The following is a 19,825-nucleotide window of genomic DNA, read 5'->3' on the forward strand; positions in this document are numbered from 1 at the left end:
TCGAAATATATATATATATATATATCGATAAGAAAAGAAAAAGAAAGAACACTACAAGAAATTAATGGCTCGTCAACTACAAAAGAAATAAAATAAAATTAGTATCGAGCTAATAAGCAAGTAAAATTCAGATTAAATTTGTTGCTCATTTAGCAGCGAATTTCACTATTTTGCAACGATTAATATATGTCAGTTCTATTAGCGTTATTTCTTGTAAAGACATATATACACTTAAAATCAAATTACATAAATTAAAATAAAAAGTATCTAACATCTCATGGGCCAAAAAGCAAATACATGAAACATTGGGGGCTAAAACAGTAATGTCCAAGCCAAGAGAACTTCAAGATTATGGACTTTTCCAATGGGTAGCTTTCATCGTCCCTTCAATGTTTACACATATATATACAGTTTTTGACTTTGATTTGTTCTTTCTTTAAACTTCCACACAAATCTCTCTTTGCATCACTCTCAAGATTTCATCTTCCCCCATACTGTTCAAATCCTATATAAAAATCCCAGACAATCTCCACTCAACTTCCCTTTCAGCTCCAAAACACAAAAATGGAGAAATTCGTGTCCAATCCTGGAGATCCTTCCATGGATTTCCCTCAACATTTCAGGTGCCCCATTTCCATGGAGCTCATGAAGGATCCTGTCACGATCTCCACAGGGGTCAGCTACGAGCGACGAAACATCGAAAAGTGGTTCCATGTCTACAAGAGAAGAACATGTCCCGCCACAATGCAATCCATCGAAACCCTGGAAATGACTCCGAATCACACCCTGAAGAGAGTGATCGATGCATGGCTGGACTCGCGGGCCGATCACAAGCCTTCTTTTTCTGCCAAGCACGATGAATTGGAGATGATTCTTGGGACGATGGATTCGACCCCGTTTAAGGTGAGTTCCTTGAGAAAACTCAGGTCTCTCCTGAAAACAGGAGATGATGTGAAGGAAGATTTTAGGAAATCAGGCGGGATGGAGCTGCTTGTCAGGATAATGCTGCAGATTTCAGTCGAAAACCATGATTTTCTGTCGACGTTTAGCGCTTGTGAGGAGGCCTTGTTGGTTCTCCACCAGGTCCCGTTTTCGGCAGATGATGACGAAATCCTCCAGCTCCTGATGAGACCAGACTGCATGAGATCCATGGCAATCATGCTCCAGAGGGGCAGCTCGGAAGCCAGATTCTGTGCCATTTCGATGTTTCAGAAAATGGCGAAAGCCGATGCTCGTCGCTGGAAAAGCGTTGCACAGGATCACGGGATTGATTTCTTCAAGTCCCTGATGGAAACTGTATCGGATGATCAAATATGCGCGAAAGCAAGTTCTTCTGCTCTAAACCTGCTGACAGAAACCCTGGAATCGTCGAAGAAATCTAGGTTGAAAGCCGTCGAAGCTGGAGCAATCTGCACGCTGATTGAGCTTCTGCCCGAATCATCAAACAGGTCAAGATGTGAGAAAATCATGCAGCTGATAAAGCTGCTGTGCGAGTGCGCTGAAGGGAGACTGGCCTTCATCGAGCACGGACTCGGGATCGCGGCGGTGTCGAAGAAAATGCTGAACGTCTCGAATGCGGCGACCAAAATTGGGGTGAAGATCTTGTGGTTGGTTTCGAGTTTTCACCCGACGGAGAGGGTCCTGGAGGAAATGCTGGTTTACGGGGCGGTGCAAAAGCTGGTGGCGCTGCTGAATGTTGGCGGCGGCGGGGGGCGGGGGACCACCAGGGATAGGGTGGTTAGAATCTTGAAGCTGCACGGCGGGACGTGGCGGCGGTTCCCTTGTTTTCCCGGTGAGCTGAAGAATTACTTGGGGCTGGGGAATGATTCTTGCTGAAGGCAAGGCGAATATTACTGGAGACAGAGAGATGAATACTTATAATATATTTATGAATATTGAATATATACATGTAATTCTTTGTTTATTATAAATGCTAAATAAAAGTAAAAGTAGCAGGTTAGAGTTGAATTGTAGCAAATATAAAAAAATGTCCCAAATCCCAATTTAAGGTACAATTATTACGCATATATTGCAAATTCTCGTAGGAAAATTCTAGTTCGAACTTGATTCGGCTAAACTTGAATTATTCATATGTCAAGTACAATACACTTGCCGTGTAATTGATATACAATTAAGGTAAAGTGACCAATCACATAGTAAGTATATCTGTGATTAGTTCGAGCTAGAACTTTCCATTCTCGTGCTATTCACTATCTAATTAAATAGCCAGCTATCTATGAATTGTTGGGTTTGAAAATAGATACGACCACGCATTCGACATTGATTGATTGTAGATAAAAGTTCAAGTAATTTATAAATCATAAGACCTCGTCTTTGGCTATAACATTTTTTTAAAATAAAATTCTAAAACTTATATAAAGTCAAAATAAATAATGATCCGACATCAACTAAATCACGAGCCGCATTCACAATTTTCTAGATTTGGAACCATTAATGAAATTGAAAAAATTAATCTGAGTTAAAGAGATGTTTTAGAATTTGAACCATTCTTAAAGTGAAAAATTAATCGAGTTAAAGAGATTATTGATTTAATGGTCGAGCAAGTTGCCCGAACTTCCTACAAAGGATTATTATGTTTATTATTTTTCAAATTAAGGGTAAAATAAAAAGATTACACAACTAAGAAAGATAGATAATAGACTACTTATCATTAAAATCTAAGTTATAACTAAATTTTAATGTCATTATTAGGTAGTAAAAAGAAAAATATTTTTTGCAACGGAATCATATAGGATTCCAAGGTTAGATGAAATTATTTGATAGTCATTGCGACAGAAAACAACCCCGTTGTGACAGGTGACTTTGGAAAAGCTTTGCGACGGAAGAGGACAAACTGTCGAAACATTAGGAATGATTGTAAACCACTTGTCCCAATTTCATCATTCGAATGAATTATGAATTTGAGACAAATTGTAAGACGCATTTTAGGATGGTACGTAAGACAGTTTTTTTATATAACATATTTTGCATGGAATTTGAGTTAGCAAACGACCTTCATCAATGTGACAGTTTAGGGACGATTCTTTGCGAAGGATCTGTTGCAAATGTTCAGGTGGAATTTGGAATGGTATTTTGTTAGAAATTTCCAACAGTATTGCAACGACGAACTGGATTAATAATTGAATTGTATAACTGTTTGTGACTTATTTTGGCACAGGCAAGGCATCAAAAGACTGTTGCAAAATTTTATTTTTGTTTTAAAATAAATATAAGTGTTCTTAATATTTATTTAATCAAATTGTATTTTTAAATTTAATTTAATTTTTTTAATGGAATGTAATTAAATTAAAGACATAATGAATATTTTAAGGGAGTGATCACGAGGTAATAGGTCACTAGTCCACTCAGCTTTGATGTTCACATACTAGCCTAGCAATAGTCAGCAACTGGGATTTGTTACAACAGTTGTTGTACAATGGTCGGTCTGCAACGTGCACTACATCAAAAAATTAGTCTGACAACCCAAGCACATCATAGGACTAGACTGACTAGTATCAGTAGGACATAAACTCGGACCTCCATCATTAGACATAGTCTCGACATACGATAAAAAATATTCCAGCCCAACTACATCAAAATCATCCTTTGGTCTCATTTCATCTACTGGTAATCACCCTAATCCATAGTCATCTCATGAGCAGCTGAGATTTGCTCATGAAATGGGACGATCACTCCCTCATAGTACTCCTGCACCCTTGCCCACCATGTGAAATTCATTTATAATATTTCAACATAAATTTTTCATACATAAGTCGTACATAACCTCATCCATTCTTTTGAACCTTTCTTTCTTGCGCTTCCTGCACTGGCGCTTAATCTTCTCTCCGTCCATATGTACTTGCAAATACTTGGCCCATTTGAGGAACACTATCCTCAAACTCCTATCTAATCCTTACATTCCCTTTAGTTGCTTTCATACATTAATCTTATCAATTGTTTTAACATGACTATCTACATATATACATATGTAGATATATAAAGTACATGCACATAAGAGCATATCCTAAACAAAGAAAAACTCATAGATTATCATTTACAATATTCAAAATACATAATTAATTATTGTACGTCGTGCGTGTATATACGTGTTTTGAGCTATAAATTAATTAATTATCATTAATAATAATTAATATTTAAATTCATAAATTAAAAATAATAATTAAACTACACAGAACAAAAAAAGCTCCAGTTGTTACCTGATTAATCACGATCCACCTCATGCAAACTCATCTCAAGGATCAATGCTATCCGATAATGATACTATTTATAATGTACTAAAAAATCAGAGATAGATAAAGAGCGTGTATGGTTTAACAATTCAAGGGAGATAATATAAATGAGATAAAACCATATATATATGTATACATAGATAAATTTGCAGCTGGCTTTGCGACACAATTTGCAATGGAATAAATTAGTCGTTATTACATCTTACAACGGGCTTTGGAACAAAATTCCAACAGTCACAACTCATCATTACATCTTCGAACATGTGTGTGAATTTGCTAGGGTCTGGGCAAAATGTCGCAAAATGGCCCCTCTTTTGCGATGGGTTTGGCATCGGTAATTGAAGGGCATAAGTAAATGTACAAAAAGCGCTAGGGTCTGGGCAAAATGTCACAAAATGGCCCCTCCTTTGCGATGGGTTTGGCATCGGTAATTAAAGGGCATAAGTAAATGTACAAAAAGCGCTAGGGTCTGGGCAAAATGTCGCAAAATGGCCCCTCCTTTGCGATGGGTTTGGCATCGGTAATTGAAGGGCATAAGTAAATGTACAAAAAGCCATCGTAAATATTTTATTCTCGTCGCAAACTCTATCCCAAATTTGGGGTGGCGCTATCCATCGAAATTCAAGGACACCGGTCATATTTCAATTAATTCCAACTGTCAGCGATGAGACAAACTCTCCGACAGTTCATGGGAGGGCATTTCCGTCAACACGTTAAGTTCTTTTTTCTGACACTAGATGACATCATTTGTCACAAAATTGTCCAAAATACTGTCGCTAATTTGGATGGATATTGCAATAAATTAATTTTTTCATAGTGATGAATGAGCTGCTCATCCTAAAAAAGACACACTATTTTCATTATATTAAATGTAACCATTATAATTATCAATATCTTTTTTATACATGTAAAAAATGAGTATTAGGAAGAAGAAAAATATGGTGGAATTATTCATTAATGGGCTTATCTCATTTTCTCAATATTAGTTACAGCAGCACACTCAATATATATACATAATTCAATATTTTACTATATTTATTTAATTATATAAAATAGAACAAATTAACCAATAAATTCTTAAACAATTTTTATTAATTTTAAATGTGCAGGAATAAAATATTATTAATAGAAAATTTTAAAAATAATATCAATTGGCTTAAGATTAAGTATGATTTAGGGTAACAATTGAATCACTTAATAAATAGTATAGATAGATAAACTAAAACAACTACCAAAATTAATTGGCGTTATGGTACTGCTCTCCACATCTTGGTATGTAAACTCTCATATTCAATCTCTATTTTGTGAATATTTTTTTCTTAAAAAAAGATTTATGAATCGATACTTTCAAAACTAATTCCCGATTTATTTAAATGATAGGTTTGACCAATTCAATCGTATGATCAAGTAGATTATCAAATCGCTGACTTTTTTTTATCTTTTTCATGAAAATACTTATAAAATTTGATTAAAATTTTATCAAATTTCCATCTCCGTCAGATTTCATGAGTACATTTTGATTCGATGTATCTTCTTACATATCTATACTTTATATCAAGGGAGCACCCTTTTGAATTTTTCTTTTTTTTATTTGTATTTTTTTAATATTTAATTTATTTATCTAACTTTTCACTTTCGCACTATTTTTAGAGAGTTATTATTATTTTATTCGTGCATTTTTTTGGTCACAATTTTCTAGTAAATATAATATTGACTTATTAACATTTTGTTATATTTATTAACTTATTAAATGATATTTTAAATAATATTAAAGAATTGCACACACATAAGATGTGACACAAATATCTAAGCATATATTAATGCAGCCAAATGCCAGTGAATTTAAAGCGTATTTTGGTTGGTGGGAATGAGGAAAGTGCCTCGAAAGTCGTTATTGGGGGAAAAGAAAAGAACACGACATTGTTCGAATCTCTTCAAATAAATGCATGTCATGGACTAGGTTGGAAGTTGACAGTTGATAAATAGGAAATTGGGCCGCCTTTATTTCCTATTTTTCCAGAAAAATAAAATTATAGGAAAATCTAATTAAATTGGATAAATACTTAAAAGGCCCTACAAATTTAATTAATTTATATTATCACCTCTCAGAATAATAATTAATACAACAACATAGTGGCACACACACCAACATGTACACATTCCCCCCCCCCCCAAAAAAAAAAAAAAGAGAACAAAAAACAAAAATAATTTACACGCATATATTACTAAAACTTTAGGTAGTGGTGTTGCCGATGAGTCAATTGATGAAATTGAGACCTATAATTTTAAGATTATGAATTCAATCTCTAATAATTGAATAATTCTATTTTAATAATGAATGTTGTTCTATTTTAATAATTATTATTAATTAAATATATTTATATTATACTAATAATTAATATATAATTCTTATAATTATTGATTAGATTATTATTAAATATAGATATTTGATATTAATGATTATAGTCAGTTTATTTAAAAAAAATAATCCATCATGTTAATTCTCTTATTGTTTGCAATAGCTTCTACTTTTTGGATGGAAATAAATTATGGGGAGACTTACAAATAAAGCTATAGAAAAAATAAGGCGTGTATGATAATAAAAGTGAAAAGTAAAAAAAAATTACAACATTGGGGTAAAAACATGATAAGTAGAAGTTTACAAATAAGCTGCAAAAATTGGTGAAAAGAAATTTATATGAATGTTCAAACAAATATAAATGATAATCACTTAAATCCAGCTATTGGAAGCACCTCTCAACACAAGAATGCACACACGAATTCCAATCGCTGACAAGAATCTATAATATTTGAGAATACCATAAGTCATTGAGAAAAATGCGATTAAATTCCTAGTATATTGCAAATGAGCAAATTATCCCTTTATAAAAAATTTTTGAGCAATTTACCCCCAATATTTTTTAAAATGCAACAATTTACCCTCAGTATTTTGAAAAATGGCATATCACAGGGGTAAATCGCATTAAACCCATAACTCATACTATAAATTTCTGCGAAGACGTCAATGAACTTAGGGCGATAGAAACTGTGCCGATTACGATCTCACATTATTACTTCAGACTTCTCATATTATTACTTGGCTAACATTTGTGACAACATTATTTGTAGTAAGTCCTGAACTAGAGTTGTGTGGTTTTGTAACTAAATACAAGCCATCAAGAATTAAAGTTTAGCAATGGCATATGCAGGTAAATTGGACCTCACTGGGAGCTTTAAATCTTCCCAGTCGCGGTCGTTTACTTTGGAGAAGTAACGGTCCACCATTTCGTCGCTGATTGACTCTACGGTGGAGGGATCCCACTGCAAATCGTGAGAAAGAAGAAAAGAACGACCTTTTATTAAACAGATAATTATATGTATACACCTCTTCAACTATGGTTAAACTATAGAACTACGGTTCGTATTTAAATAATTACGATAATGCTCCCGTGACAGGGTGATGCAAACATCAGTGACCAGGGGGTTAAATGTAATTATCCTTGTCGAAGTTAGTGGGAATCTATATTAGAGAGAGAAAAAAAGATGCTATCGCACCTTCGGGTTTCTATCCTTGTCCAACAGTATAGCTCTGCAACCCTGAATTTGGAATTAGATATTAGACATCTGATAATGAGTATGTATAGAAAGTATAAGCTCGAGAAGGTCCATCTGTACCTCAATAAAATCTTTGCTAATTTCCCCACGGAGGACATGACTAACCATTCTGAATTCTCGGACGAGGCATTTACCAATGCCCTGGAGCCTCCCTTCTCTAATCTGGAGACAATATGCGAAGATAACATATATCAGAATCTCTCTCTCTCTCTCTCAAGTTCAAGCAGGGAGACAAGTTTAAAAGTGAAATTTCAAATAAGATCAACTTGTGACAGGGTGAATAGTGAAAACAAGAACTGATCCATACCGATCTGAGAGAAATTTTAAGGCTCATGGGGGATGCTTTCTTCAGTGACTGGATTGTGGAAGAGATCCAATCATCCTTGTCAGCAGCCTCCCTCTCCTAGAAAAGTGAAAGCAGAAGATGATCAAAGACTATAAAATTTAAACAGTTTCTCTGGGCAAGAAACAACCAGGTAAAAGCGACATGCGTCTGTTATCTTACAAGGGTTGCTATAATCTCTTCAACCGTTCTTCGGGAAAAACATTTATTAATGATGTTCAACCTGCAGGTATATATAATCATAGGAAATTGAGTAGAAAATGCAGAGAAGACAAGGAAATAAATATACGCATATATAATTGAAGATGAGGATAGCCCAAGATGGCCGGTGTAACACTTCCGGGTCAAAGCAAGAAACAAAATATATAAAAGGGTCTACGAGATGAATGCATGTGTCCAGTCAGGAATCAAAACGAACAAGAAGTATTCATGTTGTTATTTGGGGGGCATGTCAATGGTAATTTATTCAAAAAATAAATATATACAAGAGGGATACAGAGGAAACAAATAAAAAACTACCAATTATCCATCTGGCCCAAAAACAATATATGGGAGCTAAATACCATTATTTGTAGTCGGCTGCTGCTCGGGGAAAGCTATAGTGGAAAATAAATATTCGTCGATCTCAATTATAATCACAAAAGTTGAAGGCCTTCAGTTCTAGGTAGCATAATGGAGGAGGCAAAACTTTAAGATCAAGTGTTAAGAATTATCATAACAGTAACAAGGATGTACCAACTAAACCTATAACCAATTCATTCCCAAATGAACGGTATTGCATTTAATTTTCTGAGTGAGGTCGCTTTTCCTAGGCCTAGTAAGATAAGAAAAAAAACTGATACATTAGACTCAAGAATAATCTTACCTGTGGTAGGCGCTATTCTTCTTCAAATTTGGTATATGCGAGAATTCACCAATAATAGAAGAGATAACAGCTGAATTGCTGGAATCTGCTGTAATAAGTGCTTCTTCTAACAATGGCAATCTCTGTCCAAAAATAGGAGCATATTGATAAATAGTCATATGCATACACAGCAACTAATTCACAAGCTGGGTTAGAGATGAGAACTGTTGCTATTATAATGTAGTAATATGCAAGTGAATTTTGATGGATATCAAACTAAATAAACATTTACCAGATTTAGAATCTGCATGCGTTTTCCTAGAATGAATTTGCAAAAGGTTTTACCTTGCTAGAGTGTTAACTAATTGAGATTCTCCCTTTTTAAGATTCTTCCAGCACAAAAGTTTAATCGAGATCTATAAAATAAGGCATAATGTGTAGGAAGAAGAAGAAATACAGGAAAACAAAGCTAAACAGTGTGAAAGTATTACTAAAAACATCTCAATGAAACACAATCAGAAAATTCAGCACTATCAAGAATTTTTCTGTTGAAAAGATAAATACATCTCACACATTGTACATTCTGCAGTAGGTGGGTAGGATTATACCTCTGCTTGAACAAAGTGAGTTGCTAGACCACATGCAAGCATTTCAGCACCATCCAACCTCGTACCTGTCAGGCCAACATATTCTCCTGCAGAAAAATACAATTTCCAAGAGATTAGATGAATCAATGCTATTGCACACAGATGGTAGTTTCCAAACAAGACCAGCAATTAGAACCAAAATATGAGTCCATCAAGATCAGAAAATAGAAGAGCAAATGTACAGATCCAAATATACACTGTTATTGCAAGAAGGGAATAAAACCAAGATGCAAATTCAGTAAGCTAAACTGGAAATCAAAAAATTACAACTTGAAATACAAGAATAGGTACATTTATATAATTCATAAAGTAGTTAGTTTTACTGAAAAGACATTTAAACTCGCGAAATCCAAATTATGCTGTATATCTATCTAACAGGTGCTGCACATCTAACATAAAACATGGATATATTGAATACAAGGTCAAAATAGGAATTACCAAAGAATCCAGGGAGTCTTGACAAAAAGTATGAAGCACCTACATCTGGGAATAGTCCCAGCGCCGTTTCGGGCATAGCAAAAAGCTGCAAAGAAGGTTAGAATGAGGATGCTTATGAGGCACATCAAATACTTTTTTAATATGTAGATCATTACCTCAAAAGAAAAGGAAAGACAAATGAGTTATTGACCAATCCATATGTGATGCAACTATCATAAAACATATTAGTCAATCAGGATATACCATACGCCTATTATCAGATGCCGAACTCAAAGTATTTACCAAATATAAATACATCTAGTTCTGGACTAAGATATTTGGATATGAACAAATCCTAATCAGTCCATGTTAATGGTTTGAATGCGCCGGTCAATCGACTTGATACAAGGCAAGCTTTCAGCACACTGCTGTCTTGGGTATGTAAAATAAGCTATCTATTAACAAACAATGGATGTATGAGTGTGGGGAATAGGTATAAGTTCGATTAGATTTATGTAGTTGCTTAATTCAATCATACAATAATACATCATATGTCAACAATACTGGGTGATTTCAGTTCTGTTCCATTCTAAATACTGGCGTCTAACTTGAGGGGTTTTCCATAGTAAAACAACCCTTCTTTTTTGTTTGCAAGGTCTACGAAGCAGAAGTTTCTTCACACACAGTAATTCTTTCACTGTGACTCTTTCATCTCCACACACATGCATACACGAACATAAATAAAAATACGTCTAAAATGCATGCACACATATGTCCATGCATATACAGACATTGTGTCAAGATGGTAAAAGTGTTACCCTAGAGATGCAAGATTCATAAACCATCAAGAAAGTAAAAGAACACTACCGAATTCTCCGTAGCTATGCGAAATCTACCATGTATTGAAGCCCCTGCTCCTCCTCCCATGACAATGCCATTAAGAATTGAAACCTTTGGATGTATTTGCCAAAAAACAGTGACTTAATATTCCAACCAGAGGTACAGCACCTAATAAAGACAGAGGGATCTAACAAACAAACATGAATCCTTTTCTAAATTAGCACCTGGGGTTTACTGTATGTGGCCATCACATAGTTCAATGTAAACTCCTTTCTGAAATAATCTACACCTGACTTCCAATTACCTGATGCTCAGAGAAAATATCAAGTATTATCTTCAATAGGCTCTATTTATCAACTAAAGATGATGATAGGATTATTCAACATGTAGGAAAGCTAAGCAAAAACATATAGAACATAAGCACACATAAAAATTCTAGGAAAAGTTTGCTGGTCGGTACTCAATGTTTATTTTGCAACTACTCAAATTGTGTTAGAAGCAAAATTGAATTAAGGACTTATATCTGGGAAAAACTAAAGCATTTATCAACAAGATGGAGCAAACTTAGGGGATACTCCAACAAAATAAAAATCTCATGACAACAATAAATATAAAAGGGCATTCTTAATATGCAGCACAAACCTTTACCGTCTGAAATAAAAATAAGACATATACTCCATAACCCTTATATCAATATAAGTAACAGAAATTTGACACTCATATTAGTGTGGCATGATTACAAATATCCAATTCTAATTTGCTCAAGTTCTTGAGGTTCTATTTTTTGTAGCCAACAAAGTCATTAAAAAATTGACCTTTCAGGAGTCAACTTATGTGCATCGGACTTATTAAGTTTTGATCCTCATGTACAACTAAGCCAGTCCAAATGCACCAGTTCATAGTTGATAATACTCGAGGATGAGTTCATGATGCTGAGCTTCTAACAATTAATGGAATAAAAAGCCATGTCTACCTTGAGTAAGATCACGAACAACTGCTGCAACATCACCTCCAGCACAAAATGCTCTTCCCTTTCCCTATGTTAATGGCCAGGAGAAAAGAAATGAAACACTGGTTCTGCAGACATGGGAACACTGGACGCCCACATTTTTAGCACTACAAATAAACAGACATTCAGCCAGTTGGTGTTTGTCATAGAATTTGATAGGAACATACCTTTAAGATTATTAATTTGACAGAAGAATCTTCTGCACAATCAAGAAAAAGCTCCAATAGACGGGATACCTAAATAGGATAAAGGAACAATTTCAGTATGTCACTGCTCAATCAGGATAGCAGTTGGTCTGTACATTTTGTTTTCCCAGTTATAGAACATGATTAGATCCCAACTGGATCATTACATATTAGTCAGAACAGAAATTAACATTGGAAAAAGAAGGAAACTGTGAAATTATCTGCTTTATATATTTGTCAGATAGAAATCATCAGCCGGTTTGTATCAATTCACAATCACATATGATAATAAGAAAGAGAGACTTGGGGGTTGTAACAAGAGGAAGCAATTTCAGAAACACTATGATTATAAAACAAAACACCAAAATGTAGGCCATTTCACAAAATGTTCTACGAATTGCACATGGCAAACGCAGCAGCTGTGTTCCGAGAACAAAGGCTTGCTTATCATTTGACAAGTTTTGACATTCTATAATATCAAGACGATCTCAACATGCAGCATCAACTCACACATAAATCCTAGCATTTTTACATTCTCTAATCATACATAAGAGACAAAGGGTTCGTTTATTTTGTATGATAGGATTAAGATGAGATAGATAATTTCATGGTATCAATCATGCCTTTATCACAATTAATGACGGCCAACCACATTAATACTGGATTTAGGCTAAATAAAGTAAACAAAAAATAGATCTTGATTGACAGGGATATCAAGCTCAATCCTGTTAAGTAAAGGAGGCCACAGGATCTTCAATATCAAAAATGAAAATTCTTAAACAGTCAAATACTCAACTTGTGTACATTCATTTTCTTGAAATACAAATTCCTGACAATGTCACGTAGACACCTATCATTAACTCAACCATACCATTGTATGCGAAAGTGCATTGAGCTGCTTAGGCCTGTTCAGCGTGAAAACCCTCACAGATGATTTCTCCTCCACCAAAACCTACCAGAATTTCTCAGTTTTAACATAATAGCGAGAACTCCAGTGCCAAACGAAATTCAGAAACAAACAGACAAATTATTTGGACCATAGACAGAAAATTCCAGCAAAAGACTACAATTCCAGTTGATCATTACAACAAAAATTAACAAAAAGCCCATTTCTCTATTTTACACGAAAACAAAAAACCCGCAGGTAATTAACGATAACCTGGAACAATAAGAAGAGGATTCCCGAAAAGATTTAAAAACTTCACTTTCCCTGATGCAAAAAAGTAGAAGCTTTGAAGTAAAACCAACTGAAAAAAAGGATCAAATTCGTAAACCTGATCGGTTTCTCCATTGGTAGAAGCCATCGTACTTCAAGAACCGCTGTGCTACGGTTTGGTGTAGAGGATAGTAACAAGACTTGCTTCCCTTTTAACTCCGAGTGAGAACTTGATTCCTTGGCACCCCAGCCCCTCAAAAAGCGAATAATTACGGAAAGACCCACAATAATTTTATAAAATGGAACTTTGAACCCCTGCTTTTCCTCTAACAAGAATAAATTTTTTTAAAAAAAATCTATGTTTATCTACCACTTATGCTTTTAATCTGTTTAAATTTAAGTCAAAAGTTATAACTAATTTTTATAATTTATTAATAAAATTATAAAATAAAGTTTTTTTTCCTGAAAACCTTTTAACGTCGGACTTTTTCAACTTTTATTTTTAAAAACTCCAAATATTGATTGCAAACAAATCTATAACATTAGTTTACAACTTCGAGAATGTTTGTGAGAGTTTCGAAAAAATATATTTTTTAGCTTTTGATTCTAAAAAGTACTTTTAATGTGTTTGAGACCACAATTTATACTTCTAAAAATGTTCAGAAAAATCTTTTAAGCAAAAGTTAGATTTGGTCTTTTTAAAATAAATTCAACTTCAATTTTGACTATTTTATCTTCATTATAATAATTCTAGTTCAGCACCATTATTAATTTATTTTTAAATTTTTATATTTGAAGTCGATACTGGAGTTTTTAAATAATTTTGAATAAATTATCAATAATCAAATTTACACTTTTACATATTTAATATTTTGAAATTTTTATATTTCATTTGTGACATTATCCAACTATATTGACTTAGGGGTCTAAACAAGTTAAGCTCGGCCGAAAATCTGAGCTCGAGCTCGGCAAGCTCTAGAAAGTAGGCTCGAAACTCGAAGAGGCGCAGACGGATCCATTGCTTTCTATATTCAGAGAGGAAACAAAAGATATCTTCTCTAAATCAAAAGGATTGTGTAAAAGACATAGATACTCACAAGAACGATAACAAAAATCCAGTCAAAGTCCAAGCACAACCAAACAAAGTCAATAAAAATGTAATTAGGCATTTTACCAAACATCTTGAAAGCACAACTTGTTCAGAAAATTTTTTCTACAAACTGTAAAGGAAATTTATCAAAAATAAAAACACCTGTTAATGGTGGGGTCGGAGCAAAGGTGTAGCGTGTGCCGATGGATTCGTGGAAGAGTTATGCACATTGTTTGGTTTCATTTTTAATTTATTTTTATGTGTTTTGTGGAGATAGAAAGATTAAAACAAAGATAAAAAAGTATGTGTTAGAGATAGTGTGTATGTTTCGTTTTGTTTTTAGAGATAATATAAAATTAGTGTAGACTTATTTTGATAAAAAACAAATGAGGCACTGTTTCAAAATATCTGAAAACACCACCAAAAACTTCCAAAACAAAATCAATACAAATATTGTCTATGTTTTGACCCATTTCGAAGATGAAGCAAAATTGAAACCAAACATTATGATGGATTTCTGCAATTTTTTCTCACTTCGCGCAACAGAGAGAGAAACATATAATGTCTGGTTTCATTTTTGGTCCATCTCTGAGATAGGCCAAAAAATAGACAATGTTTGTCTTGATTTGTTTTAAAAGTTTCGGTAATGTTTTGAAACAGTGTTTCATTTATTTTTGATCAAAATAAGTTTACACTAATTATAGGTCCTATAACTAAAACAATTATATACATACTCATACATATATATAAAAGATACATGATTCGATAATGAACAGTAGTTTTTGTCTCATACTAAACAACGTCAACATACTATACTTATTTTATATTATTTTCAAAAACAAATCCAAACAAACACACTATCTCCAATACATATATATTTCTCTTTGTTTTTTACTCTATCTTTACAAAAAGTATCAAAACCTATTAAATTATTGCTTAAGTTTGTTTATAAACAATAATAAATATACCGTATTTTATTATCATATAAAATTAAAATAAATGATATATTGAGTAATAATTTTAATATATGGTAAATTTTGAAATATATACTTAAATAAATATTTATAAATAAAAAAAAGGTGTGAGCTCGCGAGCCAAGGAATATGGCTCGAGCTCGAATACAAGCTACCCCTATGTTCTTATATTATTAAAAAATATAAATTAATGGCTATAATTAATTATAAAATTATTTTTCCTTTGCAATCATACAAATTTATACAATTATATTATTTAATGAGAATATTATCAAATTAAAAATTCAGTTTTTCTATTTATAGTTTAAAAAAATAAATGTAAAATATACTAATCGAAATAGAATTTATTACAGTTTGTAAAAAAATAATTATTATTGACAAACGACAAGTTTGAATATAAGCAAAAAATAGTATCTATTTAGAGTCCAGTCTTAATAATAAGAGGATGGCAGTCATGATGAATTACTACTGACTGAAATCTCAAGATAGGCAATGGCAAGCAAACACAGAATAGAAAGAGAGCCCTATCTTCGATCAAGAAACAACTTCTCTTTCATTGGGTAGTCATGAGTGCAAGAGTCCGGTACGCAGGGCGTGTACATAGCAAAAAGAAATACAAAATAAAGTTCTGTATTCAACAGATATTTCACAGTGAAGTTAATTACATTACAGGTATTTAGAACACAAACACACTGAACGACAAACAGCTAAGGTGTCTACAACATATTGTCATAAATTCTACATTGTAAACATGGTATAAAACCTGTTAGTCTGCGCTAAACATCAAGTGGTCGGGGCAACGGCTGCGGCACTTCCATATCTGGTGATGGTGAGTAAGCAATGGAGATCAGCTTAGACCTGTACTTCTCTTCCCCATCACAACTCAGAGGTTCAACAACTTTCACACCGTCCATATTTTTGGGTGATATTTCAGTGGTATGATCAGTGTCAGGTACTCCATAAGAGATTGCAATTAATGACTCGCGAGTCAAATCATCAATAAGCTCCTTGTGAGGTTCTGACTGATCCATATATTGATGGTTTTGTCCTGCAAATATCAAAGTAATTGGAAAAATTTAAACATACAATGAGGGGGGAAAACCAGAAATTTTACTCAAATCTTGACTCAGTTCAAAACATCACTTGTCGAGAGTTTAGCCCTCTCGGAACAATGAAAAAGTTGAAAAGAGAAATGCCAACTGGGTCTAGTTGGTCTTTCATTACAAGGCACATCATAGATCAGCAAAACAGAGCTGTATTGCTAATAAAGGTTCTATTTAAAGCCACTATGAACTCAACTAGTAGTATTAATTTCTATTTATAAAATCATAGCTATTGTAGAAGTAACAGTATGAACCTTAAAAGAACTGAACAACAAATGTTCAACAGGATTTGATAAACATCAAAGGGGACGGATTCCAGAATAAGCTTCAGAACCGACCTAATATGATAAACCAGGAAAATATATATTTGTCGTCTATCCAATGATCCAAGGACTCAATATGCAAAGCAATCAAATAAGAAATCTTTTTCTAGGATCTTTTTCCAGCCACCCACTTTTGTTTTTCTCTTTTAGCCTGAATTGGGCAAAATTATCAGCTAGAAGGCTCAACTAGCTGACCAAGGTTCTTCGAAGGCCTCGAAGATGCTCCAGCATATGGAGAGTAATTTTTGCTTAGCACTGATAGTAGCTTCTTGTGATTATCTGCCAAATTCTAAACAAATTTCATTCACAAGTCTCCTCAGAGTATCATCTCTTCATACCTGACTTTATTGCCCGGCAGGGATTAGACCTGAATATGTTCCTCAACCTTCAGAAACATCAAGCAAGAATGAGAAAAGATTGCTGTTATCAGAGAAGTCAATAGATAAGCAAATACAATGCATTTTGGAAGCAAAGGAAGAGTCCAGTGAATAGGAAAAATACTAATCTAGACATCCATACTAGAGTTCCTAAACTATAAGAAGCGAATCAGATAGAGAACCACACAAGAAGAATTATTTTAAATTCCGTCTTCTAATGCAGTGATAAAGTAAAATGAGAGAAACTTATCATGAAGAAGGTTTCAGCTAGAGTTGTTCCTCCTTCCTGATTCATCAATAACGTGAAGTTATCTATTCCTTAATGTTGAACACAACTGCCCAGTCCTTAACACCAGACACTATATTATGGTCCTCCTTCCTTGACCATTAAGATTGTTACTGCAATCAGACACCAGTCTGAATTGTTTGCACTCTTCATTTGAGTTGATGAAAAACCAAAGCTCATTGATGTGTGAAAATCAACACATTTCAAATTCCTTAAAAACTCCACATGTTACCATGTAAAGCCTTTCTTGAAAAATACACTATTTCCACTCACTAGATAAATCTTCTTACATCACTACATGATAAACTTAAAATTGTTTAGTCTAGATTAACCCAAAGATTATAGAGGACTTCCAAAAATCTACAGCCAAAGAATCTAGTAAATGTAAAGAGAACAAGAGCCCCTGTGGACTGAAGAATCATTACAAGATAATAGCAGACAAACAATCATATAGACATGCACAAATTCTGCCAAGAAATTACCTATTTAAGCAAGAGCAATGATAAGCAAGATAAAGAACAACTTGGGGTCAGATTTTATCAGATGGACATGCACAAATTCTGCAAAAAGTTTACATATTTAAGCAAGACCAGCGATAAGCAAGATAAAGAACAACACGGGATCAGCAAAAATCATGAACAATTTCCAGCGACATCAGGATTAGCTAAAGTTAAGATCATGTCATCTAGCTGAAAGCTAGAAATGATGATTATTATTTTCCTAATCTTCCCCCAAAAGTAGTAATTACAATAACAACAATGACTTCTACGAAGGGCCAAGGATAAAGGCTAAACAGATATCCCGTAAAGAGATCAAAATTTAGGGGGAAACAAACTAAAAATTCTTTGGTCCTATAATCATCAAAAACTCCAACGAATGAAAACACAACAGAGATCCTCTAATTCTCAATCAACAAAAAAAGAGAGAAAAACTCATTATGATCCCGCCGCCTCAAAGAAAAAACCACCGACGAGAAAATTGGAAAAATATCTAGCTGTATCTCCATAATAATCATCATCATCATACACCCATATACCCGTCTCCAAACCTAGAACAAAATCAAAGTCCAACCCAAGTCAAACCCACAAGCACGGAGTTAAGAAAAAAAAAAAAACCGGAAAAAAAGGGGAACAGAATCAATCAAAAGATAATCAGATTTCTCGGTATTAACAGAAAGGAAAATGAGAGAGAAAAACTAGAAAATTACCTGTTTGATCAAACTAGGAACTGAATTCTTCTTCGTTTCTCGGGGGGTCAAAAGGGAGCACTGCTATTGGCTGATCGGGTTTGTCGGAAAACCCAATTATTCCTCCTTATTTAAATACAGGGTTAATGGCGGTCTCACGTGTTCTGCGCGTGACGCAGATATTGGACCTTCTAGATGCTACCCCAAGAATGGGCCTATAGCCTATAACTTCTATCATTTGATTGGTCTTCCATTTCTTTATATTTTTATTTTAAAAAATTAGAATAATTTTTTAAAATTTATGATAATTATAAATATTTTTTTATCATTTAACAGATATTCATTGTGACAGCTCATTATAAAAAAACATTTACTAAAGTATTTATCATTTTTAAAATAATAAAAAAATATTTATAATTATAATAAAATTCAAAAAAAATTATTGTAATTTATCCTTTTATTTTACTTCATATATATATTACGTGTACAAAATATTTTTTTAAATAAAATAAATTATATAGCATTTGTACGTGTATCGATTGAAAAAATAAAATATACAATATTATTTTGTCGTGTGCGTTTGTAGGTCATGAGAAATAGATTTTTGGGTCTGTCCATTTAATTAATTTATTTAAAAGATCTTATAAGTTGATAATTTTATTATTATATTGGATTAAATTTACTTGAAAGATGTCAATTAGGTAACTAAATAAATACCATAATATTCTGACATGATGGAGGAAATATTAAATTAAAAAGAAATAAGTAACATGTGATAGTTATAAAACACAATTAAATAGGAAGCAAAAATGTCAGCTCCATCTGCCATATACCATATGCTTCCTCACATGGGAGGAGCTGACACTGACAGTCCCAATGATATATTAAGAAAGTATTCTACTTAAATTTATTTGAAATATCTTATAAATGTGCATCTTCCGACTCTTTTTAAGAATTTGAAAATGCTAAATCTTATTTTATAAATAATTTTTTAAAGTATTTGAATAAATATAATGCTAAAATTTATAAAATATTAGAGGGTGTGGCGTAATAAACTTTTTATATTGTAATAATAACCGAAAAGATCATCAAAGTATTCAAACTTAAAATTATATAAATATATAATTTTGCTTTGGGAGAAAAAACGTTAATTATATGACAGGTAAAAGTAAAGAGTAAA

The 19,825-nt window shown here is 33.3% G+C and overlaps 3 protein-coding genes across 3 annotated transcripts; 1 reads left to right on the plus strand and 2 right to left on the minus strand.

The window, feature by feature from the left end:
• The first annotated feature begins 312 nt into the window (after positions 1-312).
• Positions 313-1,968, plus strand: LOC105173798 (E3 ubiquitin-protein ligase PUB23-like). The gene has a single exon (XM_011095676.3). The coding sequence runs from the start codon at positions 565-567 to the stop codon at positions 1,834-1,836; it is 1,272 nt and encodes a 423-aa protein (XP_011093978.1). The 5' UTR covers positions 313-564; the 3' UTR covers positions 1,837-1,968.
• Positions 1,969-7,318: 5,350 nt separating this feature from the next.
• On the minus strand, positions 7,319-13,567 carry LOC105173426 (3-hydroxyisobutyryl-CoA hydrolase 1). Its single transcript, XM_011095156.3, has 14 exons — positions 13,425-13,567; positions 13,022-13,102; positions 12,133-12,201; positions 11,930-11,993; positions 11,181-11,260; positions 10,984-11,067; positions 10,138-10,222; positions 9,661-9,746; positions 9,074-9,195; positions 8,371-8,431; positions 8,173-8,268; positions 7,926-8,027; positions 7,806-7,847; positions 7,319-7,571 (listed from the first exon to the last, which is right to left on the minus strand). The coding sequence occupies exons 1-14, from the start codon at positions 13,452-13,454 to the stop codon at positions 7,434-7,436; spliced, it is 1,140 nt and encodes a 379-aa protein (XP_011093458.1). The 5' UTR covers positions 13,455-13,567; the 3' UTR covers positions 7,319-7,433.
• Positions 13,568-15,984: 2,417 nt separating this feature from the next.
• Positions 15,985-18,761, minus strand: LOC105173427 (uncharacterized). Its single transcript, XM_011095157.3, has 4 exons — positions 18,667-18,761; positions 18,431-18,507; positions 17,135-17,181; positions 15,985-16,418 (listed from the first exon to the last, which is right to left on the minus strand). The coding sequence occupies exons 2-4, from the start codon at positions 18,481-18,483 to the stop codon at positions 16,147-16,149; spliced, it is 372 nt and encodes a 123-aa protein (XP_011093459.1). The 5' UTR covers positions 18,484-18,507; positions 18,667-18,761; the 3' UTR covers positions 15,985-16,146.
• Between the last annotated feature and the right edge of the window lie 1,064 nt (positions 18,762-19,825).

The sequence above is a fragment of the Sesamum indicum genome, linkage group LG11 (genome assembly GCF_026168435.1).
Source record: "Sesamum indicum cultivar Baizhima isolate 11 linkage group LG11, ASM2616843v1, whole genome shotgun sequence".
Classification (NCBI taxonomy): domain Eukaryota; kingdom Viridiplantae; phylum Streptophyta; class Magnoliopsida; order Lamiales; family Pedaliaceae; genus Sesamum; species Sesamum indicum.